The sequence below is a fragment of the Acanthochromis polyacanthus genome, chromosome 6 (assembly GCF_021347895.1).
Source record: "Acanthochromis polyacanthus isolate Apoly-LR-REF ecotype Palm Island chromosome 6, KAUST_Apoly_ChrSc, whole genome shotgun sequence".
In the NCBI taxonomy this organism is placed as follows: domain Eukaryota; kingdom Metazoa; phylum Chordata; class Actinopteri; family Pomacentridae; genus Acanthochromis; species Acanthochromis polyacanthus.
In genome coordinates, this window is record NC_067118.1 from 3,915,602 (window position 1) to 3,941,696 (window position 26,095).

General features: G+C 36.5%; 2 protein-coding genes across 2 annotated transcripts in view; both read left to right on the forward strand.

Moving 5' to 3' along the window:
* The first annotated feature begins 204 nt into the window (after positions 1–204).
* On the forward strand, positions 205–19,509 carry slc35a2 (solute carrier family 35 member 2). The gene is made up of 6 exons (XM_051950156.1): positions 205–630; positions 2,672–2,854; positions 4,308–4,459; positions 4,716–4,838; positions 6,040–6,623; positions 17,268–19,509. The coding sequence occupies exons 1-6, from the start codon at positions 567–569 to the stop codon at positions 17,293–17,295; spliced, it is 1,134 nt and encodes a 377-aa protein (XP_051806116.1). The 5' UTR covers positions 205–566; the 3' UTR covers positions 17,296–19,509.
* Positions 19,510–22,944: 3,435 nt separating this feature from the next.
* slc6a8 (solute carrier family 6 member 8) overlaps positions 22,945–26,095 on the forward strand; it is a 50,931-nt gene continuing 47,780 nt past the window's right edge. Inside the window, exon 1 of the mRNA XM_051950155.1 lies at positions 22,945–24,360. Coding sequence (XP_051806115.1) covers positions 24,033–24,360 — 328 coding nt within the window. The 5' untranslated portion in view covers positions 22,945–24,032. The remainder of the gene's footprint in view (positions 24,361–26,095) is intronic.

Here is a 26,095-nt window from a genome sequence, read left to right on the forward strand (position 1 = left end):
TCTCAGCTACATTGTGAGATATGAACAGAATTTTAATAACAATAATAATATTTATAATAATAATAAATCTAATTCATGAGCTAAACAGTAAAATGTGTATTTTATATATTTTCGTCCCAACGAATATTTATTTTATTATTTTATCGAAATTTGAGTTCAGTTTTATTTATCTTAATATTTTTACTTTTACTGGCTGATCTGAGTTCAGTTTAACCGGAGCAGGTTTTTACATCAGAGTGAGACCTCTTGTCCACAGCTTCAGCTCCGCCGCTCTCGTTCCTTCAGTTCCCGGACACCTCGGCTTCTCCGCGGCCAGTTCTCCTCCTGATGTTCCCGCTGGTTCCTCTGGTGATTTCTCCGCAGGCTCCTCCAACCTCCCCGGCTCCGGTCCACCCTCAGTCCCACAGACCCGTCGCTGCCTCTCGCTTCAGCCCGAACAGCGAGCCGGAGGTCGGAGCTCCGGCCCGGGTCCAGACGGTGAACGAGGTTCGCTGCAAGGCTAGCCGTTAGCCGAGCAGGCAGCGGGGCAAAGGCTCGGTCCAGACGGCCGCCACAGCGAACGCAGCATGGCCGGAGAGAACCACAGCACGGCCGGGGAGGAGAAGGCGACGAGCCGGGGTCAGAGTGAAGGTAAGCGGAGCCGCTCGGGGAGAACCCGGGAAGAGTTAACTTATCGGGCCTGCTCCGCTCTGACACCGGGTCGGAGAGCAGCAGAGAGACTGAGGATTAGTAAAAATAAGAATTAAAACCTTTCATTTTAATTTTTTAAATGTATTTAATTACCGTTTCTCTCTCCGGGTGTCTGCTAGCGGAGCGGGTGGTGACAGCTAAAGCTAACTAGCGGCTAAATTGGCCAAACTGGCTTAACGAGGCTGGTTAGCTACAGAAGTTAAGCAGGAAAGTCAACTAGTTTAGCGGCTAACTGGCGTGAACAGTGTTAAACTTTAAACCAGGTGGTTTATAGTAAATGTAGCTCCGTAATTTAAATTTTAACTAGATAGAACTAGCTGTTAGCTAGCTGAGCTGGAAGCTAACATACAGGCTAGCTGGGTAGTCAGCATCAGCTGTCTGGTAGTAAAGTGGTCGAAACTAGTGCTGCTAGTTAACCTGCAGGAACACACCTGGAGGGAGACATGTAACCAGGTGTGTTAGTGAGAGATGGTGACGTGGAGGTTAGACACACAGACACACACAGTACCAGGTACACACCTACTCCAGGACACACACTCCTTTATTTGCAGTCAAACCTCCGGCTGGAAATATTTTGTAGACAAACATGAAGTCAGAAACTGAAGTAACTTGAACAGAAAGTGACTCCCTGCAGTTGTATTGGGGTTTTGGCTGTTTTTTTTTGTTTCTGTAATAGTTTTGTGTGTCTTTGTGGTTATTATCCCCCGCCTCCACGAAGTGGAAAAGGGGGATATAGGTTTGGCTTCCGTCCGTCCATGCTTCCGTGCGTCCGAGATGAAGGGGACAGCTTTTCTCGGAAACTATTACAGCTAGGATTACGAAATTTAGTGTGTAGCTTCACACCATGGACACCTTGATCAAGTTCGAAAATGAGACCTGTGCGATAATATTTAACAGAGTTATGGCCCTTTATCACTATTTTGGATATAGACTCATAGACATCACATGTGGCGGGGGATATTGATGACCATGTCGTCTTGTTTTGCGTCTCTTTGTGGTTATTTTGCGTCTCTGTGGTTGTTTTGTGTCTCTTTGTGGTCGTTTTGTGTCTCTTTGTGGTCGTTTTGCGTCTCTTTGTGGTTGTTTTGTGTCTCTTTGTGGTCGTTTTGTGTCTCTGTGGTTGTTTTGTGTCTCTGTGGTCGTTTTGCGTCTCTTTGTGGTCGTTTTGCGTCTCTTTGTGGTCGTTTTGCGTCTCTTTGTGGTTGTTTTGCGTCTCTTTGTGGTTATTTTGCGTCTCTTTGTGGTCGTTTTGCATCTCTTTGTGGTCGTTTTGCATCTCTTTGTGGTCGTTTTGTGTCTCTGTGGTCGTTTTGCGTCTCTTTGTGGTTGTTTTGTGTCTCTTTGTGGTTGTTTTGCGTCTCTTTGTGGTTGTTTTGTGTCTCTTTGTGGTTGTTTTGTGTCTCTGTGGTTGTTTTGTGTCTCTGTGGTCGTTTTGTGTCTGTGGTCGTTTTGCATCTCTTTGTGGTCGTTTTGTGTCTCTTTGTGGTTATTTTGCGTGTCTTTGTGGTCGTTTTGCGTCTCTTTGTGGTCGTTTTGCGTCTCTTTGTGGTCGTTTTGCGTCTCTTTGTGGTCGTTTTGCATCTCTTTGTGGTCGTTTTGTGTCTCTGTGGTCGTTTTGCGTCTCTTTGTGGTCGTTTTGCGTCTCTTTGTGGTTGTTTTGTGTCTCTTTGTGGTCGTTTTGTGTCTCTGTGGTTGTTTTGTGTCTCTGTGGTCGTTTTGCGTCTCTTTGTGGTCGTTTTGCGTCTCTTTGTGGTCGTTTTGCGTCTCTTTGTGGTCGTTTTGCATCTCTTTGTGGTCGTTTTACGTCTCTTTGTGGTTGTTTTGTGTGTCTGTGACTCTTAAACAAATATTAACTGTCAGTTTCAACAGCAGCTTTGTGTCAGGAGGTTTCTGTAGTGTGTTTGTGTGATCAGGAGTGTATTGATGAGTTATTGATCAGCTGTTGATCAGGTATGAGCATCTGTGCGATTCTTGTCTGCAGCCAACAGGAGGTTGAAGTACATCAGTCTGGCGGTCCTCGTGGTCCAGAATGCGTCTCTCATCCTCAGCATCCGATATGTCCGTACGTTGCCTGGCGACCGCTTCTTCACCACGTCGGCCGTCGTCATGGCGGAGGTCCTGAAGGTCCTCACCTGTCTGCTCATCATCCTGCTGCAGAGGAGATGTAAGTCTGCAGGATGTGACCTCAGAGTGGCTGCTGTCCAATCAGAGCAGAGCGTTTCTATCAGCTGGAATAAGTGACCTCCTTCAAGTTAGATTTTAGATGAAACATTAAGTATGAAATTACAAACAAGTTTTCTGACTGTTTTAAAAAATAAGTTATTGATTTATTATCCAGACATCGATGTAAAGTTAGAGACTGAATCATCAAAGTTAGAACAACATTTTATTTTTAAAATTTAAGTTAAATTTCTGAGAGCAGAAATAAATTGTAAAATATGAGATAAAATCTCAAAATTTTGGGATTAAATGTAAAAATAATGACGACGTTATGTTTGTGGGAGGTGAAATAAAAAGTCATATTTAATCGAGAAAATTTCAAATTTGGAATTAAAAGTGAAGATTCTGTGAATAAATACAACCATAGATATGAGATAATGATTTTAAATCCTAAGAGATTAAATTAAATGCAGATTTATGAGATAAAATGTTAAAATGAAAGAATATTTAAGCTCAGATTGTTTTTAAAAAATCACTAATTAAAATGTGTAAAATCTGGAAATATTTTTTAAAACTCTGATTTCAAACTGATGATAAAATGTGTTAAACTTTTGAGATTAAATTTAATAAAGACAAAAGTATCATCTAGAAATAGTTGATTTATTGAAATAAAAAACTTGAAATGACATCATATTTTATAGAAAATAAACATTGAAGCATTAAAATTTAGACAAAAGTGAAATAATTACAAATGTGAGATCATTTTAGAAATGTGTAAGAGATGAAATAAGACAATGTCAAATTTCAAAGAGAAAGTTAAAAAAATTCAAACAACCAGTATTTTTTTCATTAAGTAATTTAAATTTGAGAAATATGAAATAAAAATGAAATTAAATGTCAAATATCTGATATATGTCAAATTTATGACATAAAATGTCATAAATTTGAGATTAAATGTATAAATTCTAAGAAAAAGGGAAAAAATCTGATAAATTCGTTATCTTTACTTGATTTCCTCTTTAAATTAAATTTGTTCATCCGTGGTCAGAAAGGCGTGATGAAGCTGCTGAAGACGGTTCAGAACTGTTTAGAATTTCTGTTTTTGTTTCCTTCAGTGTAGGGCTGCAACTAACGAGGCGTCAAGTAATCGTCTGAGCACAATACGTCATCAAAAGCGGAAGTGAGCGCGCAGTGCAACAGAAATCACCGTCCGACCGGAGCGTGGAACACGGACGGACATCGGACGTCTGTTGCATTGCACACTCACTTCCGCTTTTGATGACGTATCGTGCTCAGACGATTACTCGACGCCTCGTTAGTTTCAGCCCTACTTCAGTATTAAAATCCTGAAACTCAGAAACTTCAACTGATTCATGTCACTAGAATGAACCAAACTTACAGCTCGTAGATGGTTTAGTTAGTTTGAGGATGTTAACCCTTTCTCTCTCTGTGTTTAGTTAATGTGAAGGACACCGTCTACTTCCTGGTCGACTCCATCGTGTTTCAGTATAAAGACACCTTAAAGTTGGCTGTTCCTTCTCTGATCTACACCCTGCAGAACAACCTGCAGTACGTAGCCATCTCCAACCTGCCAGCCGCCACCTTCCAGGTAGAAACACCATCGATGGAAACACCATCCACACAAACTCCACCCACATCCGCACAAACTCCACCCACATCCGCACAAACTCCACCCACATCCGCACAAACTCCACCCACATCCGCACAAACTCCACCCACATCCACACAAACTCCACCCACATCCACACAAACACCATCTAAACATCTTGATCTAAAATGCTGCTGAGCTTCAGACCTCCACCGTTAGCGTCAGGTGAGACTCTGACTCCTCCCCTTCCTGTCAGGTGACCTACCAGCTGAAGATCCTCACCACGGCTCTGTTCAGCGTCTTGATGCTCAGGAAGTCTCTGTCCAGAGTTCAGTGGGTTTCTCTGTTGCTGCTGTTCGCCGGCGTCGCCATCGTCCAGGTGAGGCCCTTCACCTGCTTTTATTCATTTTCAGGCGTGAAAAAAAAATTTATAAAGAAATTCTATCAGAAATTCCTAACCATAAATTTTAAATGTGATATTTTTACATTTTTTAGATCATGTAATTTACAGACATTTTATAGATTTTTAAAAATAACTTTCATTTCACTTTAAAATATTCATATATTTAGTATTTATTCACATTTTTTCTACAATCGCCTGATTAGAGCTTGTTATGAGTTTCATTCTTTCTGTGGGTTCTCTTCACTTAGAAGTTAAATCTGATCCTGTGATTTTATTTTGTGATTCTCAAACTCTTTTTCCATTAAAATGACTCAAAATTAATATTTTTAAAGACAAAAGGAGAATGGATCATATTCTGAGATATAATAATAATAATAATATAAGAATAAATGTGAATCAAAAGTGAGTGTTTGTTTATAAGCTGTAGTCACAGTTACCATGGTGATTCTCTGTACGTGATGCCCCGCCCACCTTTATGACATCACTCCGATGAGAACCTGCTGTTTTATATCAAATGTCTTTTTAGCGACTTAAACATTGGTTTATTTTATTATCTAGTAAATTTTATTTTATTATTATTTCATCATTGTCATTTTATTTTCTCTTGCTGTTGTTTTTGTTTATTTTGAAATAAATTTGGTATTGTTGATTATGTAAATCAAAACATTATTATTTTTATTATTATAATTTTATATTATATTGAGTTTGGTTTATTTTACAAAATAAAATATTTATTATTATTATTAGTATTTTAATATTATTATTTATATGATTGTTATTTTTTATTTTAATGTTTTTTAAATATCTTTTTGCAGCTTTGACAGTCACAGTGAGAAGATTATTTATTTTTTAAAGTACAATGTTATTTTATTTTATTATTATTTTTAATATTGTTAATTTCATAAAGTAAAACATTATTCAATTTTATTATCATTTTAATGTTATTACTATTTTTTGTTATTTTATTTTAATAATATTATTATTTATTTTATTTCAAAATAAAGCCTTGTTGTAGTTTATTGTTATGTTATTATTTATTATTTGTATTTTCTTCTTATTATTACCTTTTTATTTATTCATATTTTAATTTTCTTACTTGTTTTATTATTACCAAACTACCAGTGGTCAGGGGTCAGCTGGTGTCAGACGGAGGCTCTGATTGGTTGTTTCCTTGCAGGTGCAGCAGGAGGGGAACAAGGAGGCGTCGGTGTCGGGCGACTCCAACCAGAACTACAGCGTGGGGCTGGTTGCCGTGGTGATCAGCTGCCTGTCGTCGGGCTTCGCCGGCGTTTACTTTGAGAAGATCCTGAAGGGCAGCTCGGCTTCGGTGTGGGTGAGGAACGTGCAGCTGGGGATCTTCGGCACGGCGCTCGGCATGCTGGGACTGTGGTGGAACGACGGCGCCGCCATCGCCCGCCACGGCTTCCTGTTCGGCTACACTGAGATGGTGTGGTGCGTCATCTTCAACCAGGCCTTCGGCGGCCTGCTGGTCGCCGTCGTCGTCAAATACGCCGACAACATCCTGAAGGGCTTCGCCACCTCCTTCTCCATCGTCGTCTCCACGGTGATGTCCGTCTATCTGTTCGGCTTCCACGTGGATCTGCTGTTCACGGCGGGGGCGGGGCTTGTGATCGGCGCCGTCTACATGTACAGCCTCCCCAAAGCCTCCTCCTCCTCCTCCTCCTCCTCCTCCTCCTCCTCCTCTTCCTCGGCGGCGGTTCCGAGGACGGTCGGCCCAGAGCTGGAGGCCTTCCTGCCAAAGTCAGTGCTGGTGAAGTGAAGCTGTGTGTGGGCGGGGTCAGATCTAGAAGAGCCAATCACAGAGCTCCGTCTGCTGCTGCTCGCTCTCCCGCTCTCTGCAAAGCTCGCTCGCCCTCTGAGGTCCTCCAATCACCTTCATCACCTTCATCTTCCTCCTGAGTCCGGCTGCACCGATCACTACTGATTATTGATCTCCACTCAGCCTGATCGATCCTTTTCTAAGCTTTATTTAAATCAGATTGTTGACGTGTATGATGAAGGGATTAATCACATTTAACGGGTTTGATTCATTAAATCTGAAGGTACTTCCTGATCGATGGGTCTGAGATCAATCGGCTCAAACATTGAATTAATATTTAACTTTCAGAGCAGATTAAACCTCCTATTAAATCACCTAAAAAAAAAACTCCTGAATCACTGCAGGAGGAGCTGATCTTCTGCTGGAACTTGCTGGGTTTTAGATAAATATGTCAGATGTGGTGCAGCCCTGATGGATGGAGGAGCTTCATTCCTCTACCCTCCTCCTTTCCTTCACCTTCCTCCTCCTCCTGCTCCTCCTCCTCCTGCTCTGATCTTCCTCCTCCTCCTCCTCGTTGAAGGTTCCTCTCCTGAACACTAACTCCTTCTCCTGGTTTCCTCCTCAGAGCTGAACCTCCTTCAGACTAACAGCTCAAAGCACAACAGCAGCAGCAGGACGAAGACAAGGAAGATGATGATGATGATGATGATGGAGCTGCAGCGCCTCAGAGACTCTGACTTCCGTCCGTCCGTTCGTCCGTCTGTCTGTCTGTCTGTTCCCTCTCTGCCTTAAAACTCTTTCAGAGAAACGCCTTACGCTCAGATCTAGATCATTTATCGATTATTGATTATCGTTGTTACAGCTGGAGGAGAACCTGAACTGGACGTGGAGCGGATTGTTTTCACTGTGCAGCTTCTGAAACACTCACATCCACCCATTCCACCTTAAATATCAACCAGTTCCACCTTAAACAAGACTGTGTAGGTTCTACGGAGGCCCAGAGCGGCCAACAATAAATCCTTTTTTTTTTAGCTTTTTTTCATGAAATTAAATGAAATGTGACAGATTAAAAGCGACTGTGTTTAATAAATATTTAATAATACATTTTAAAAAATAATAATAAATCTATTTCAACATACCACAAAAAGGGACATTATTAAATATAAATTCACATTGTAAAACAGGTGAAATTACTTAATCTAAAATATGAATACTTAAAAATTTTTTGGAAAGAAAATGATGAAATTGTATAAAAACAGAACTTTTTACACAATATTCAAATTATACAATCTAGTGATTTTTTAAAAAATCACAAAAATTAGCATTAATAAATATAAACAAAATTAAAAAGTGTAATTATGAAATAAAAATGATGATAAAAGGAAATTTGAAATGAAAATGAAGTCATATAAATGAATAAATTATGAAAATAGTTGTGATGAAAAATAAATAATTGTGCAATTAATTACTGTATTTCATAATTTATTTTTAATTAAGTTAAAATTGAACACTCTGGGCCTCCATAGCTCCATTTATCAGACCACTATTATCAGATTTATTTATTCACTTGTGGAGAAAACTTCTCAACTATCGAGAAACAGTTTTTTAAATCTCACGAAGTCGACGTATTTAATGACCCCAGAGATGAATATTTATCGAGTTTGTGGTTTGAAATTTCCAGTTAAACAGTTAAAATGTGTAATAAAATCAAACGCCTGAACTGTTTCAGCTGTAGTTTATTCTGAAAGGATCTTCAGTTTTCCTGGATTTAACCGGATGGTCTTTAAACCTCGTTAAAGTGATGTTTCTGGTTTTCTGCTGCACAGTGAGAACAGCTCAGACTGATTTTGGTTTTCCAGCTGTTTGTGTTCGGTGCCTTTTCCCTCTCATCTGTACAGAAGCCATATGATTGTCGGTTTAAACGAATGAACCCAAACTTCATGTTTCTGTTGTCGCCAAAAACCGTTTGGCCGCCGCCGGCGTCCTGAATGTCTCCGTCGAAGGGAAGGAAGTCGTGTTTCATGTGTCGCTGCTTCTTGGTGTTTACGTTGTCACTTTGGGAGGAAAGTTTTTTGTCTTCTGGTTTCCTTCGTCTCCGTTAGAGCTGCAGCTAACCTCTAATTTGCTGTCGATTATGTTCAGGATTAATCGTTAGTTTGTTTGGTCTCTAAAATGATGGAAAAAGTTTCCCCAAAGATAATTTTCTGTCGGGGGGGTATTTATTTCTGTCAGGGAGTGAAGCTAACATGGGGAGCTAATCTCTGCGGGTATTTCAGTTTCTGTTGTTTCCTGATTCTCTGAAGCGCAAAAATTATGAAAACGTTCTTTACTAATCTATTTTTACCACCAAGTCCAGACGACACTAAATACTTGCTCCAACAAAGTCTGAGCTACAGATCTGATCCCCAAACAGTTCATCAGTCAGATTCAAAAGCGAAACCTGCTCAATTTAGTCTAAATAAGCTAATGCTAGCCTAAATAGGCTCATGTTAGCTGGCCTGTTATCCTTAATCAGCCAATTTTAGTCTAAATAAGGTATTATTCGCTAGTCTGTTATTCTAATTAAGCTAATGTTAGCCTTAAGTACAGCTAGTACAGGCTTATAACAGGTAAAGGTAGCTGCTGCATTATCTCCAGCTAAACTTACCCCAAACTGGCTAATGTTAGCTCACAAATAAATCAGTCAAATTCAAAAACATCAGCTAATCAGCAATTGTTACCTGGTCTGTTAGGCTAAGTAAGCTGATGCTAGCCTTAAGCAAAGCTATTACTGGCTTAAAACAGGTACCATTAGCTGTTTCATTATCACAAGCAAGCTAATTTTAGCTCATGTGAATGTTATGTGGGTAGTGATGCTACAACAGATGCAGCTATCACAGTTGACAAATAAGTCAAATTCAGAAATGCAGCCTCCTAAATGTATTCTTAATATGCTAATGTTAGCCTAAATCAGCTAATGCTAGCTGGTCTGTTATGCTAAATCAGCTAATGTTTGCTAATTTTTTTATTAGCGAATGTTAGCTGGTCCGTTATCCTAAATCAGCTAATGTTAATGTTAAAGAAAGCTAATACTGGCTTTAAACGGGTAATGTTAGCTGCTGCATTGTCTCAGCTAAAGTTTTTCTAAACCGGCTAATGTTGGCTCTTGTGGTGGGACCGTTGCTACAACTGATGCAGCTATCACAGTTTACAAATAAGAAAACGGTAGCTGTTGTGATAGGCTAAACAATATTAAATTAGTTAGCCTACATATGCTAACTTTATGTTGAACCAGCTAACATTAGCTTAAATGTGCTAACATTATATCAAACCAGCTAATGTTTGTTTAAACTAGCTACTATTGTTACTAACACTGTGTGTAGGTTAATGCTACAACAGATGCATCTTTCACAAATTCCCAAATAAGCGAACGTTAGCGGTAGCAGTAGACTAAACAAATTTACATCAGTTAGCCTAGATATGCTATCTTCAGCTTAAACTAGTTAACTTTATCTGTTATGAACATGTTTCAATTTTTGGTACCACAGATGCAGCTTTCACAAATTCACAAACAAGCTAACGTTAGTCTCTGTGTTAGCCTGAACAAAACGTTAGCCGCTACGTTAGAATCTAAAATACTCATTTTCACAGGAATAATTCCTTTAATCGTCTAGTTTTTGATCCTGTGACGAAGAAAAGTTCCTGCAGCTCGATGTGGAGACAAAAAAAACCCAAACTCCCAAAACGTAAGAAGATGTTTAACTAGTTTTTCTGTTTCACGATCATCAGAATCAAAGATGGTTTGTCGTCTGAACAAAAAAAAAGCGAGATGTTATTTTGCATTTTCTGTTTTTGTAAAAAAAAAAAGAAAAAAAATCCTGCAGCTGACAGTTTGTCGGTTTGAAAAAAAGAGATAATATTAATATATGAGATGTTTTATTTAAGGAGATTAAAATCTGTTGGTTTTACTGAACGAAGATGACGAAACTGAGCAGGAAGCTTCAGAGTTCAGTCAGAAATATTCAGACGACCAAAGAGGTTTTATTTAATTTAGTCTGGAAACCAAGAACTATCAGAATGAGACATTTGTTGTTTATCTTATTTCCATCTTAATTTCATGATGTCTCAGTATCTTCTCTTTTTTTCTAGAAAATAAATTATCTAAATAAACATTCAAACACAATAAAATAATCAAAATAGTTCCAACAGAATAACTTGTCTCTTAGATTCAACATTATTTGAATCTCAGGAGTTTGAGTATTTCTAAAGTCTCCTGAATGTTTTAAGGCATATTTGGCGATAAATGTCAAATAATTTCACAAATTTAATATTCTAAAGCTGAAATACTGAGACTGTGTGCTCACCGACGTGATAAATGTAATATCTCTTATTTTGATATCAGTAGATGATCTCTGATGAACAGATTTCTTCTTGTGTATTTGAGATTTTGTTGAATTTTTTTTTCAAATTAATTATGTCAAAATCTCGACATAAATTAGCTTTAATGAAAACTCAGAAACATCAGAAACAGTCACGTGTTTCCTATGAAATAGCAGGAAAACATCGGTGGCAGTGAAAATATTTCATTATCTCGAGATAACAGGAAGCAATCGTGAAATGATGTTCGATTTCAAAACCATTAACTCCAGGTTTGAGGAAATTATCAGTTCAGTTTTCTTTTTCCCATCAGAGAAAAACACTCATCTTGAGATCCCAGTTAATTATCTCAAATTAACGTCTGAAGAATGTTCTTTTTTCACAAAAAAGCTAAACTCAAAGCGTTTATTGTTGTAACAGCAAATGAACTCATGATAACTGATCTTTATGTCGACAAAATGTTGAAATATGACCTTTTGGGAAAATAACTCGACATACTGAGTAAATATTTCAATTAAAAGTTATTTACCTTAAAAACATCTAATTGTTAAATGATCTCATTTAAAAACAGCAACAGATTTATTTCAGAGCTCAAAATGTCATTAACTTTACGTCAGTAAAATATTAGTTTTCTCATAACGTCTCACTGTCTGCACATCGATATGAGTAAAATATCTCTTAGTTTGAAGATATCAGTAGATTGATGTCTGGACATTTATTTCTTTAGAAATAACAGATTTCTTGTGAAGTCGAGATTTTCAGTTGAGAAATACTTTTGCATTAATTATGTCAAATTCTCGACATAAATTAGCTTCAATGAAAACTAAAACAGTCAAATGTTTCCTATGAGATAAAAAGAAAACCTCAGGGACAGGAAAAGCATTTCATTATCTCGAGATAACAGGAAGAAATTATTTTAGATTTACAAACTATTCATTCCAGGTTGGAGGAAATAACTTTTATCTCTTTATCTTGACATCCCAGTTCATTATCTCAGAACATCTGAATCATTTTCTTTTTTCACAAACGAAAAAAAACTTAGTCTTTATTGTAATATTCTGTTTAATATTCTCCAACCAGTAAATTTACTCATGATAACTGATCTTTGTCGAGATAAATTATTGAAATTTGACCTTTTAGGAAAATAACATACTGAGGAAATATTCCATCACAGATTATTTCCCTGAGGATATCTAATGGTGAAATGATCTCATTTAAAAACGGCAACACATTTCTTCATCTCGAGATAACAGGAAGTTTACATCCCACAAATATTAGTTTTCTCATAGAAATGACAGATTTATCTTTATCTTGAGAAAACGATCTTTTGTTTTGCAGTAACATGAATAATTCTGAATACATGGATTCTACGATTTCATGTTCTGGTTTTTTCCGTTTAGACGTTCTTTGGGTTCTTCAGTTTTTCTAACAGCTGATCAGTTTTAGTTTCCTGGTTGGTCTGTATTTCTGCTGACTCGTCGTAGCGCCACCTGCTGGCAGTTTGAAGCCGAATCCTTTAAGAACCAAACAACCTCCTGGTTCTCTTCCAGCAGGTTTTAGTTCTTCAGGTTTTGGTTTCTGTTCGTCCGTTCTGGTTCTGGTTTGGTAGAAATCTGATCTCCAGGTTTCTCTTCTGTTTGCACTTGATTGTTGATTTCTATCGATGCCTCTGGTTTGTAAATACTTCTTTTGGTAAAGTTTTCTATAAACAGGACATGGACTCAACGCTCTGGAGTTTGTCTTAATTTGTAGAGAAATGACAGAAAACTTGCGTTTGTTTCTGCAGTTTTTCTTCTGAACTTTCTACAGTTTAAAAAAAATGGACATTTTGCAGAATAAAGTTTTAGGAGAAGTCTTGATCTCATTTAAGTCATGAGATCAAGATGTTTTCTTCTTGAGTTATTCGCTTTATTCATCTCAGATTTAGCTGGGTTTTTTTAAATATAAAGTTTCAGTTTGTGTCGTTTCTAAACCTGAAAATGTCCAATATTTAATGAGTAGCGCCGTTTTTATGAATTACAAAAATATATAAAAGAAAGTTACCAAAGTAGTTTAAATTTATTGATGTAACAACTGAATAATTGATGCTAATTATCATAAAATGTTACTTCATACTCTGAATTTCTTATATTTTTGAGTCTATAAAATAAGAAATGACATTAAATGGATTATTTGAACATTTTCATCTGATTTCATAGAATATAATTAACTAACATTAAAATGTTAAAATGACCTTCAATAAATTAACAGATTTTTATGTGTAATTTTATTAAAGAAATTATTAGAACTAATTTAAAAATGTTTCATCAAAATAAAAAGTCCAAAAATGACATGAAAATGGTAAATTCTGTTTGACTTTAATATTTAGTAATTTAATATATTTATCAATATTTAGAATTGATGAGGAAGAAATAAAAGTAATTTCTAAAAAAAAACTGAAGACATAGTGAATTAAAACCTAAACACTGAATAAAATGTTTTATTAATATTTTATTTGATAATTTATTAGTTTGTATTTTTACCTAATTTGTTCTATGTATTTTAAATTTTATATTTAACGTTTTTGTTTTGTCTAATATGCTTCGGGACTCTTCTACATGTTTATTTATTTCTACATTTATGTATATACACTAAGCATATATATGTACATTTGTCTGTTGAAAACTAAAAATACAAACAATAAATACATAAAATAAGGAAAAATTATAAATAAATCCAATACATTAATTACATAATTTTTCCTTGTAAAAGGTGTTCTTTTTAAATTGAATTATTTGTTATCATTTATTTATTACTAATTATTTATCCATGTTTTATTTTTGTTTTCTGTAACTGGAATACTTTTTCAAATTTTCCACATTTTGTGTTTTAGTTCATGATAAATTAAAGTATGATTAAATAATTGTACTATTAATGACAAAAAAATTAAACCACAACTGCTCCCACAAGGACCATGTGCAGCTATAGTTCAACATATCTATAAATGTTAATATATAAACATGAAGTTAGGCGTTTTTATTTCATTTTTCCTGCAGTTTTTATAACCGAAGTCGTGTTAACGACAGAAATTCTTATTTTTATTAAACCAGGGTTCTGATTTACTGTTACAATGAAGTCATCATATTTAGAAAAAACATTCAAACACATTTTTTTTCTTAATATTTATATTATGGGATGTTTCTGCACTGTCACACCATTTAGTTTATTAGTTTTCTAGTTTCCAGATTATTTTCTCATTTTAACTGATTGAATAAAGGACATAAGAAATAGAAACAGAATCCACTGAATAAAGTTTAAAGAAAATATTTTATTCTAGTAGTTTTAGTTTCTGGTTCCACACGACTTCCTGTCCAGCAGCCAATCAGATTACAGCTTTAAAATTGTAATGACAGACACATTTATAAAAAGAACATACAGACCTGTTTTTGTTTGTTTGTTTTAAAATTAATAATAATAATAACAATAATAATCTCCACCAATGATCAAGATGTAAAATGATATCCTTAAAAAACTATCCAGATCAGCCAATCAGAGTCCAGAATCTAAGACACCTTTTCAACGTTAGTTTCTTTATTTTACCAAATCTATTCAAAATTAAGAATATTCCCAAAAAATGTATGAATAATCTGATAAAAGCTTCAGCAGCAGATTTTAAAGTGAAAACTAAACAAACGGCTTAAAAACTGTAAAAATAAAATCTGATAAAGAGCTAATTTAATGCTCTTAATACATATATGCTATACTACACATTAAAGTATATACATATATATATATATATATTATATACAGTGGGTACAGAAAGTATTTTTCACTGTCTGTTTCATACATATACATATGTGTATACATATTTATATATGTATACACATGTGGACAAAATTGTTGGTACCCCTCAGTGAAAGAAGGAAAAACCCACAATTCTCACTGAAATCACTTGAAACTCACAAAAGTAACAATAAATAAAAATTTATTGAAAATTAAATAATCAAAATCAGCCATCACTTTTGAATTGTTGATTAACATAATTATTTAAAAAAACAAACTAATGAAATAGGGCTGGACAAAAATGATGGTACCCATAACTTAATATTTTGTTGCACAACCTTTTGAGGCAATCACTGCAATTAAACGATTTCTGTATTTGTCAATGAGCGTTCTGCAGCTGTCAACAGGTATTTTGGCCCACTCCTCATGAGCAAACAGCTCCAGTTGTCTCAGGTTTGATGGGTGTCTTCTCCAAATGGCATGTTTCAGCTCCTTCCACATATGTTCAATGGGATTCAGATCTGGGCTCATAGAAGGCCACTTTAGAATAGTCCAACGCTTTTCTCTCAGCCATTCTTGGGTGTTTTTGGCTGTGTGTTTTGGATCGTTGTCCTGTTGGAAGACCCATGACCTGCGACTGAGACCAAGCTTTCTGACACTAGGCAGCACATTTCTCTCCAGAATGCCTTGATAGTCTTCAGATTTCATCGTACCTTGCACACTTTCAAGACACCCTGTGCCAGATGCAGCAAAGCAGCCCCAAAACATTACTGAGCCTCCTCCATGTTTCACCGTAGGGACAGTGTTCTTTTCTTCGTATGCTTGGTTTTTGAGTCTATGAACATAGAGTTGATGTGCCTTACCAAAAAGCTCCAGTTTGGTCTCATCTGTCCAAAGGACATTCTTCCAGAAGCTTTGTGGCTTGTCAACATGCATTTTTGCAAATTCCAGTCTGGCTTTTTTATGAGTTTTTTTCAGCAGTGGTGTCCTCCTTGGTCGTCTCCCATGAAGTCCACTTTGGCTCAAACAACGACGAATGGTGCGATCTGACACTGATGTACCTTGGCCTTGGAGTTCACCTTTAATTTCTTTGGAGGTTGCTCTGGGCTCTTTGGATACAATTCCAACGATCCGTCTCTTCAATTTGTCATCAATTTTCCTCTTGCGGCCACGTCCAGGGAGGTTGGCTACTGTCCCGTGGGTCTTGAACTTCTGAATAATATGAGCCACTGTTGTCACAGGAACTTCAAGCTGTTTAGAGATGGTCTTATAGCCTTTACCTTTAAGATGTTTGCCTATAATTTTTTTTCGGATGTCCTGGGACAATTCTCTCCTTCGCTTTCTGTTGTCCATGTTCAGTGTGGTACACACCTTTTCACCAAACAGCAGGGTGACTACTTGTCTCCCTTTAAATAGGCAGACTGACTGATTATGAGTTTGGAAACACCTGTGATGTCAATTAAATGACACACCTGAGTTAATCATGTCACTCTGGTCAAATAGTTTTCAATCTTTTATAGAGGTACCATCATTTTTGTCCAGGCCTGTTTCATTAGTTTGTTTTTTTAAATAATTATGTTAATCAACAATTCAAAAGTGATGGCTGTTTTTGATTATTTAATTTTCAATAAATTTTTATTTATTGTTACTTTTGTGAGTTTCAAGTGATTTCAGTGAGAATTGTGGGTTTTTCCTTCTTTAACTGAGGGGTACCAACAATTTTGTCCACGTGTGTATGTATATATATATATATAAATGTATATATGTGTATATATATAGACATATATATATATATATATATATATATATATATATATATATGTATGTTAATGTATATTTATGTATGCATGTGTATATATACATACACATATATGTATATATACAGTATGTATATGTGCACACACATATAATTTAGAGAAGTATGTTTTAAACTGAATAAATCTAGAAGATTTAATAAATAATTTGATTTATCTGCTGAAAATAAACTGACATTCAGGAATTTTTTTGGAAATAATTAAATCTACGTTTTTGTGCTTTAATCTGTTCATGAACTTTAAAATGATGGAGTAAAAACAGGATAAAATTTCACAGCAGAATCTCTAATTACTTCTATTTAATTACTCTATTTATAGATTATATACTGCTGCTGATTCAAACAGCAAATCTGTGAACAATAATAACAAAACAAATAGGAAATGTTTTTAAAATGATGATTTTTCAGTCTGGAGCTCATCAGCTGATCATAATTCTATTAGTCTGAAGTTAGTTTGGTTTCAGGATTTAAATGTCTTTATTTGATTCAACAGATGTTTGAAGCAATTTAAACTGGAAACAGGAAAATAATGTTTATCACTCAGAATAAGGTCATCTCCTCCTCCTCCTCCTCCTCCTCCTCCTCCTCCTCCTCTTCTTCTCTTCTTCTCTCCATCTCGTCCTCCTCCTCTTCTTCTCTTCTTCTCTCCATCTCGTCCTCCTCCTCTTCTTCTCTTCTTCTCTCCATCCTGCAGGTCTGCAGCCAAGCAGAAAGGATCCTGAGACGACCTGAATACAACAAACACCTCCAAGACTCCTGCTGCTGGACCCTAGTACTCTGATGTAGTACTGTGGTACTCTGATGGTAGTACTGTGGTACTCTGATGTACTACTGTGGTACTCTGATGTACTACTGTGGTACTCTGATGGTAGTACTGTAGTACTCTGATGTACTACTGTGGTACTCTGATGTAGTACTGTAGTACTCTGATGGTAGTACTACTGTACTGTTACATTAAGTTTAAGAAAACTATGGAGTTAAATTTAAATCTGAGAAGCTCAAAGTTAGTTTCTTCCTCCAGATGTTTTCTTCCTCCAGATGTTTTCTTCCTCCAGATATTTCTTCCTCCAGATGTTGTTTTTTCCTCCAGATGTTTTTCTTCCTCCAGATGTTTTTCTTCCTCCAGATGTTTTTTCCTCCAGATGTTTTTTCCTCCAGATGTTGTTTTTTCCTCCAGATGTTTTTTCCTCCAGATGTTTTTTCCTCCAGATGTTTTTTTCCTCCAGACGTTTTTTTCCTCCAGATGTTTTTTCCTCCAGATGTTTTTTCCTCCAGATGTTTTTTTTCCTCCAGATGTTTTTTCCTCCAGATGTTTTTTTCCTCCAGATGTTTTTCCTCCAATCAGACCTTCTAATCCTCAGTTTAAAGCTGTGACTCAGCGGCGCCACCTTCAGGTCAGACTGAGAATCACACATCAGCCGTCATTGGTTTATAGAAAAACACTTTTAAAGGCGGAATTAATTAAAATCTGATCTATAAAGTTCAGTAACATCCAGAAGTCTTCAAAGAAATTCTATTGATGAGAGGAAACTGAAATGATCTCTCCATAAAGTCCTTTTATTGGTTTTAATCTTATTTAATGACTCCATGAACATTTCCTTTAAGAATCTCAGCATTTTTATCCTGTTTTCATTTTTAAAGTTGGTTTTCTTGTCACATATTTTCCTTTTATTGTCAAACACTAAATTAACTAATTATTGATCAGAATCTGAATTTATGTGAAGATAATGTTGATTTTGACAGATAACAGATAAAAAGTGGAAAATGACGGTGAAACACGCGTCCTGTTTTCTGCTGTTTAAACTGATGAAGGTAAAAACAAACACAGACTGAATCATTAATATTAATGTCAGACGGTTTTAGTGTCATAAAGAAGACTAACTCGACCTGAAAATAAACTGATCTGATATCAGACATTTCAAAAAGTAGAACTGTCAAGAAAAATGAGCTCATGTTTAAAATTTTGTTTATTTTTGATTATTTCAATTTGAGGAAGTGGAGTCCCTTCAAAGTAGTTTTTACCAAAGTTTAGCTATGAAGTTTATTTATTTATTTATTTATTAAAATAAACAAGTAAACAGGAAGTCCAAACATTAGAGAGCAGGAAGTGATGCGTTAATATTCCAAGAAAAAGTTCAGAAGACGTTAATGATGGAAACTTAGAAGAAATAAATCCGAAGAACTGGAGATAAAAACGAGTTTTAGTGAACAAATGATGAAGCTTTATGGTTAAAAATATTGATTCTGAGAGGTTTTTTTTCTCACTTGTTTTTGACATTTTAATCTCAGACAATGTTCTGTTTTTTCTTGGAATATTAAATTAAAATTTTCTATTTATTCACGTCTTTTAAGCTCTTCTGGTCCTAAAATCAGCGTTTTTTTCTTTTCAACATTTTTCAAAATGATGAATTTATACACATGCATATCTAGTATTTTTATTATTATTTTAAAGCTTTTGTTTGTTTGTTTATTTGTTTTAGAAAATATTAGCAAGTTCTTTTCATTTCATGGTGCTTCTTCATTTCATGCTTCTTAGGAATTAAATCAGAATCATGATGTGAATTTTTACAACTTTTCCATTTAAATAAATTAATCAGTGTTTGGATTTGCTGAACTAAGAAGACATTTCATTTTTCATCTTTATTTTATTTAAAATGTATTTTTCTGTGTTTGTTTCTCCACATTGTTTCCGTTATGTTCAGGAAACGTTTCTCTTAAACACCAAAGTGCCTCATTGGAGCCTGAAGTGCTTTTATTTTGAAAGTTTACAGTATTTCCTCCTCAGTATTAGTTTTTTAAGCTGACAGTAAAAATGTTTCTTATTATTTTAGTTGTTTTTTCACCTCGGTGAATTTAAGGTTTTTTATTTTACAAACTTTAATCTGATATTTTTACTGTTTTTTTATTTTTTATTAAAGATTAAAGTTTTCAACTTATATTTAAAGACTCTATTTGTGTTTTTCTTCTCTGCAATTTAAATTTAAAACATAAAAGTCAAATTGAGAATTATTCAGTTTATCAGCTGCAAATATGTGAAAATAGAAATAATAAAAAAATCACAGATTTATTACAATAAAACTATAATTCACAATTTTATTTAAAAACTGTGTGATCTGACAGTTTTACATTTTTGAGATTTAAAAAAAGTCACAGAAACTGCTTTAAATATTGCGAATTTTCTTCTGTTTTATGTAAAGAACAATGTTAAAAAACTGTAAACGTTAATAACCAAAATATTTCCATTTTTATTTTCTTTCAAAGTACAAAAGACATTTAGATGTGTTGTGATTTTTAAAATATTTCCTTTTTATTTTTACCAGATAAAAGTGTTAAATTCAAGTTTAATGCTGTAAAAATATTTATAAAATTAGACACAATGACATTTAACAGAGGAATTATATATCAAAAAATCTAATAAAAAAATAAACATGATAATATTTTTCATAGCAGAAAAATTATCTTAAAAATATTTATTTTCTATAAATATTTACAAAAAAAATGTAAGTAATGCAGTATACATTTTTTAAATTAATTATTTTATATTTTTTAATGAATTTTATATTTTTTATATTGTGTCACCACAACTACTGGAGTAGTGCCGTGTTGTTGTTTTTTTTACAGTAAAGTGCATCATGTCATCATAAATGTTTTACTCCTCAGGTAAAAAAATAAAATTAAAGTAATTATGATTATTAAATGATAATTTGACTATATTTTTAAATAAGTAAACTGAAATTATTCATCAAATAAATTCTTAAAACGGCACAAAATTAAATAGAAATGGCTTCATTCTTAACTAAATATGAAATATATTTTTTATTTAATAAAATGAAATATGATGGTACAAATTAATTATTATTGATTTTATTCATTGAATATTTTATTAAGTCGAAGCCCTGAATGAAAATAAAATTACACTATTAAATGCTGGCTGACACGTGTGACGTGTCAGCCAGCATTTGCATCATGTCCTGTAGAACCTTCACATCCGCCGGCTCGCATGTCAACATGCCATAACAGTGTGGGCATGCTTGTGGTTAATGAACACTTTTGAGAGAGTGATTATAATAAAAATAAGTTGTCTTCTGACAGTTCTTTCTTTTTTCTGTCATTTTTGATTCTTTTACTTCCTTTATACAGTTAATTCATTATTGATTAATTATTTCCTGATATTTTGTACACTTTGGACCTCTGACATTTTCACATAAATACATTCACAAATAAATAAATATTACATTTAATATTTCACAGTTTTACATAAATAAATGTAAGCTGCAGTTTCCTGTGCAGCCACTGGGGGGCGACAGCAACCGAGTCAGTGTTGGAGCTTCACTGGTTTCCATCCTGGAGCTCAAAAAAGAAGATGAAGAAGATCAACACTGAGCTGATCTCCTCACCGTCTTACCAGGAGTTAGTCAGGACCCTCCACACAAACTACAGCATGTGGTGGTCAAGACCTTCCAGGAATTAGCTGCAGCCCAAATCTTCTCCTGTTTCTGTCTTCGAGTCAGTCAGCAGTCAGTGACCAGATGTCAGGTGATAGCCGGGGTCCATCACGCAGCTCCAGGTGATAGTCAGGGTCAATTACACAGAGCTCAAGGTGATAGTCAGGGTCAACTATACAACGCCAGGTGATAGTCAGGGTCAACTATACAACTCCAGGTGACAGTCAGGGTCAATTACGCAAAGCTCCAGGTGATAGCCGGGGTCCATCACACAGCTCCAGGTGATAGCCAGGGTCCATCACACATGGTTTTTCCTTTCTCTTCGTCTTCTCAAGTTAAAGTTTAAAGCTGATGTTATTTTTTTTAGGTTACACTGTTCTGTTTAGGCTAGCATCAGAGGTCATGATATATATATACATATATATATATATATATATATATATATCATTGTTTCTGCTAAAGTAATCGTAAACATCATCCTGCTTACGTTACGCTAGAGGCTAACGTCATCTTGTTTTGCTAAGATAGCATTTTGTGATATCTTGTTTAGGCTAAAGTTGCGGCTAAAGTTGTCTCGCCAATGCTGATAGCGGTCTTTATCTGGGAATCAAAATATTCTAAAGTAGCAGCTAATGCTATCCTGTTAAAGCTAGCATTACGTCATTCAAAATTTTGCCTTTAACTTCCTGTTTAGGCTAATGTAGCAGCTAATGCTCTCTTGTCTTAGCTAATATCAGTGACAAGATCTGTTTAAAGCTAATGCTGTTTTGTTTGGACCAACATTGTTCTGTTTAGGCTAACAGTGACTCACGATATCTTGTTTCAGCTAAACGTCATCTTTCTTATGCTAAGCTAGAGGTTAACGTTAACTTGTTTAAGTTAAAACTGAAGCTAAAGTTGTCTTGCTTAGGTTAATAGCTGGTGGAGTTTTGTGTTTAAGAACCAAAATTCAGAACTTGTTAATGGAGTTAAATTAAGTTGTTTTTTTAATGCATAAACTAGAAAGCATCACATTGTTATCCAAGTTCTGTATTTGCACAGCAGAATTTGTCAACTAACTGATGTAGTTTTGTATGTGCAAATTTAGAAGTTTTTTTTTCATTTTTTGGCAATTAAAACCCCTATTAACAATTCATTAGTTCAAAATTTGATAATTTTTTCAGTGTTTTGTATTTGCGACCCAAAAATGTGTTCATTTTTAATTATTGATTCATTACTCTGTAAATAGAGTTTCTTATTTACAACACAATTTTAATCTTGGCACCAGCTGGCCTCCATGTTCACTGTATTTTTGTGTTCATGATATAAATGAACTATTTTTTTGGATGCAGTTTATTATTAGCAACTCAAAAATTCTGATTTTTTTTATTACGGTTTTGTGTTCATAAACTGAAATTTGTAAAAACTTAACAATTTGTTAGTTTTTTTAATTTATTAATTGAAATTAATTATTTGTTGATGTAGTTTTGTGTTTGTAAATCAATATTTGTGACAGTTTTAATCTTGGCACCAGCTGGCCTCCATACACACTGTATTTACATATTTTTTGTTCACTAAATTAAGAATTTGTTAGGTTGCTGATGCAGGTCTGTATTTGTAAACTGAAATTAATTTGGCTGTTAATGGAGTTTTGTATTCACAAACTAAAATTAGTAAAACAAAACTCCATTTCTAACCTCATAAATTACATTTTGGAACAAAAAAACTTAACAATTCATTGTCCTACTAATGTTTTTCTGTCTTTATTAGCTAGAATTAATTAGTCTGTTCGTGGAGTTTCTTATTTGCGACACAGTTTTAATCTGGGCACCAGCTGGCCTCCGTACATGTCAGGAATGGATCTGATCAATGACTCTGAGCGCGTGCATACTTGAAGGGGGGACCCCGTGACGTCAGAGACAGACCTGTGGGGGGTGATTGAGGTGAGGGGGCGTGGCTGTGCGTGTGACGTCACTCCAGGCGGCCGCTGCTCCCTTTAAAGCCGCTGGACGCAGAACGAACAGAAGACAGACTAACGGACGGACCGACTAAAGGACAGACCGACAGACCGACCGCAGCGGGACCTTAAATACCGGCAGCTCACCGGGACTCTGCTAGCTCTGACGCCGGGACTCGGACCTTCTCTCCTGGATGGAGCAGCAGCGGCTTCTCCTCAGCCTCCACCGGCCGCCTGCCGCCTGCCGCCAAGACTGACGCTCCGCTCCGTTTCCTCTCTCTCCGGTGTAACGAGAGAATCACGGTGAGAATCGGTGCCCGGTCTCCGTCCCCCAGCAGGCCTCCGTCTCCTCCGTGACTCCATGCGATTCTTCAGACTCACATTCAAGTGTTTCGTGGATTGTTTTTGAAGGTCGCGCTCCGGTGCTCGGTGTTTCTCCGTTTTTATTTTTTTATTTCCACCGTTTTTATTTTCAGAATTTTCCCGGTTCGGAGAGAGAAATGTCTCCGGATTATTCCTAAACTCTGGATTTGTTTTTTCTGCCTTTTTAAAAATTAATTTAAATGAATCAGAATTTATTCTCTGGAGTGAAAAAAACCCCAAAAGAACCTGAAGAACTGAAATTAGAACCTGAGAGACCTGAAGGTTCTGAGGAGAAAGTGAAGAAACGAACCCAGAACACAAGAAGCTGAACTTTAAAGGACAGACAGGGACTGGTTCTGGATGGTTCTGTACTGGTAACTGGTTGGCTCTGAAGCATTAACAAGAAACGAACTTGCAGGAATTTAAGGGAGTTTAGACAGACTGAGAAACTGGGACCCTTGGACTGGTTCTTGACTGGTTACTGGTTGGTTCTGGACGGATTCCTGACAGGTTCTGGAGACGTAACGAGAAACAAATTTGCAGGAATTTAAGAGGGTTTAGACGGACCGAAAGCTTGAGACCCATAAAGACTGACTGGTTCCTGACTAGTGACTGGTTCCCAACTGGTTCAAGACTTGCAGTTGACTGGTTCTTCCCTGGTTCCTGCTGGTTCCTGCTGGTTCTTTGCTGGTTCCAGGTTCTGGACAGGTTCCTGATGGAGAAACAGGCTCTTCCGGCGTCTTCCTGCTCGCTGGTTCTCCTGGAGGAGACCAAGAAAAATTCTCTCCTCCTGACCAACGGCGGGGCCTACCCTCCAGCGGCGGCTAACGGCGGCATGGTGGCGGGTTCCGGTGGCGTCGTGGTCGGTGGCGCCGGACCGGACAAGAAAGGGGGCGTTGCCGCGGGGGTGGGGGCGGGGCCTGGCTACCAGGAGCGCGAAACATGGACCCGGCAGATGGACTTCATCATGTCCTGCGTGGGATTCGCTGTCGGACTCGGAAACGTGTGGAGGTTCCCCTACCTGTGTTACAAGAACGGAGGAGGTGAGGAACCACACACACACACACACACACACACACACACACACACACACACACGCACACGCACACAAACTCCTTTTCCCATCAGTCTTAGAGGTGAATGAAAGGGGCGCGGCTTCAGATACATCAATCAGACTGACAGCAGCAGCTGATTGGCTCTGACTGTGTGTCTATGTGGTTGTGTGTCTGTGTGTAGTCAGCAGCAGGTTGTGTTACTTCAGCTGAAGTTCTCCTGGATGTGATTCACGGTTTCATGAATCTGAAGTTTGTTTTCACTGCTTTTATTGTGAAAATCCCACATTTAGCCATGTGGTTTCCTTTGTGGAACCATTTAGTTCTCACCTGATGTCTGAAGAACGTCTGAACTTCTAGTGAATGAAAGGTTTATGGTGGAGTGTTCCTCAATGTTCTGGAGGTGGAACCTTGTAGTAAAACTCTAGTAGAACACTGTCTAAATGTAGTACGAGAGGGTAAATGTAGTACTAGAGGGTAAATGTAGTACTAGAGGGTAAATGTAGTACTAGAGGGTAAATGTAGTATTAGAGGGTAAATGTAGTACTAGAGGGTAAATGTAGTGTTAGAGGGTAAATGTAGTACTAGAGGGTAGGTTGTACTAGAGGGTAAATGTAGTACTAGAGGGTAAATGTAGTGTTAGAGGGTAAATGTAGTACTAGAGGGTAAATGTAGCGTTAGAGGGTAAATGTAGTATTAGAGGGTAAATGTAGTACTAGAGGGTAAATGTAGTGTTAGAGGGTAAATGTAGTACTAGAGGGTAAATGTAGTACTAGAGGGTAAATGTAGTGTTAGAGGGTAAATGTAGTACTAGAGGGTAAATGTAGTACTAGAGGGTAAATGTAGTACTAGAGGGTAGGTTGTACTGAGGCTAGTAGATCAGCTGTAGTTCCTGGTTGTTCCACCAGGTGGACCCTCTTTCTGTTTAGTCCTCTAGAGACCAGAGGAGGCGTCACTCAGACTACAGTTAAAGCAGAGAGCATTGTGGGAGTTCAGCTAGTAAAGGGGCACCATGACAGAGACTTCTGAGGAAGTTAATGACCTTCAACTAAGACAAACCAGACAGAGTTCTTCTAGGTGTCGTGTCTGTACATGAAGTTCGTTTTGTTTTATCAATTCATTGATTATTGGTTGCTAATGCTGTGGAGTATTGATTAGAAAAATCATTCTAGATTAGCGTCACTAGTTACAAATCATGTTAATCTGTTCAGAACATGCTTTCTTCTGATGAACTGAACACTTCGACCTGAAACCAAACTGTGAACCCAGAAAACAAGAGATGTAAAGGGTTAAAAAAAAAACAGAGAAAACATCTAAAACTACACGAGTGTGAAATCTGAATATGACCTGGAGTCAGACAGCAGGCTAGACAACAACAAAGCCGCGTGAGGAGAGATTTGGTGGCATAGCTGCAGTTTCATCATTAACCCGCTGATCAGCTGATCCCAGTGTTTCATTGACCAGTTTAAACTCACATCCAGGGAAGCTGCTGGTTGTGGTGCTTTCAGGTTCACCAGGAAATCAGGGTTTCTCATGTTCTGACGTACCTGAACTCAATCATTGATCTACAGTGTCCGATAGTCACATGGTTGCAGCCGTCCAATCAGAGCACAGCCGTTTTATATCATAGTTACTGATGAATCGGAGCTTCCTGAAAGATTTCTGTTAATTTCTGTAATCAATATCAGCTGATCGATCGATTGTTTCCTCAAGAGTTTGAACCAAC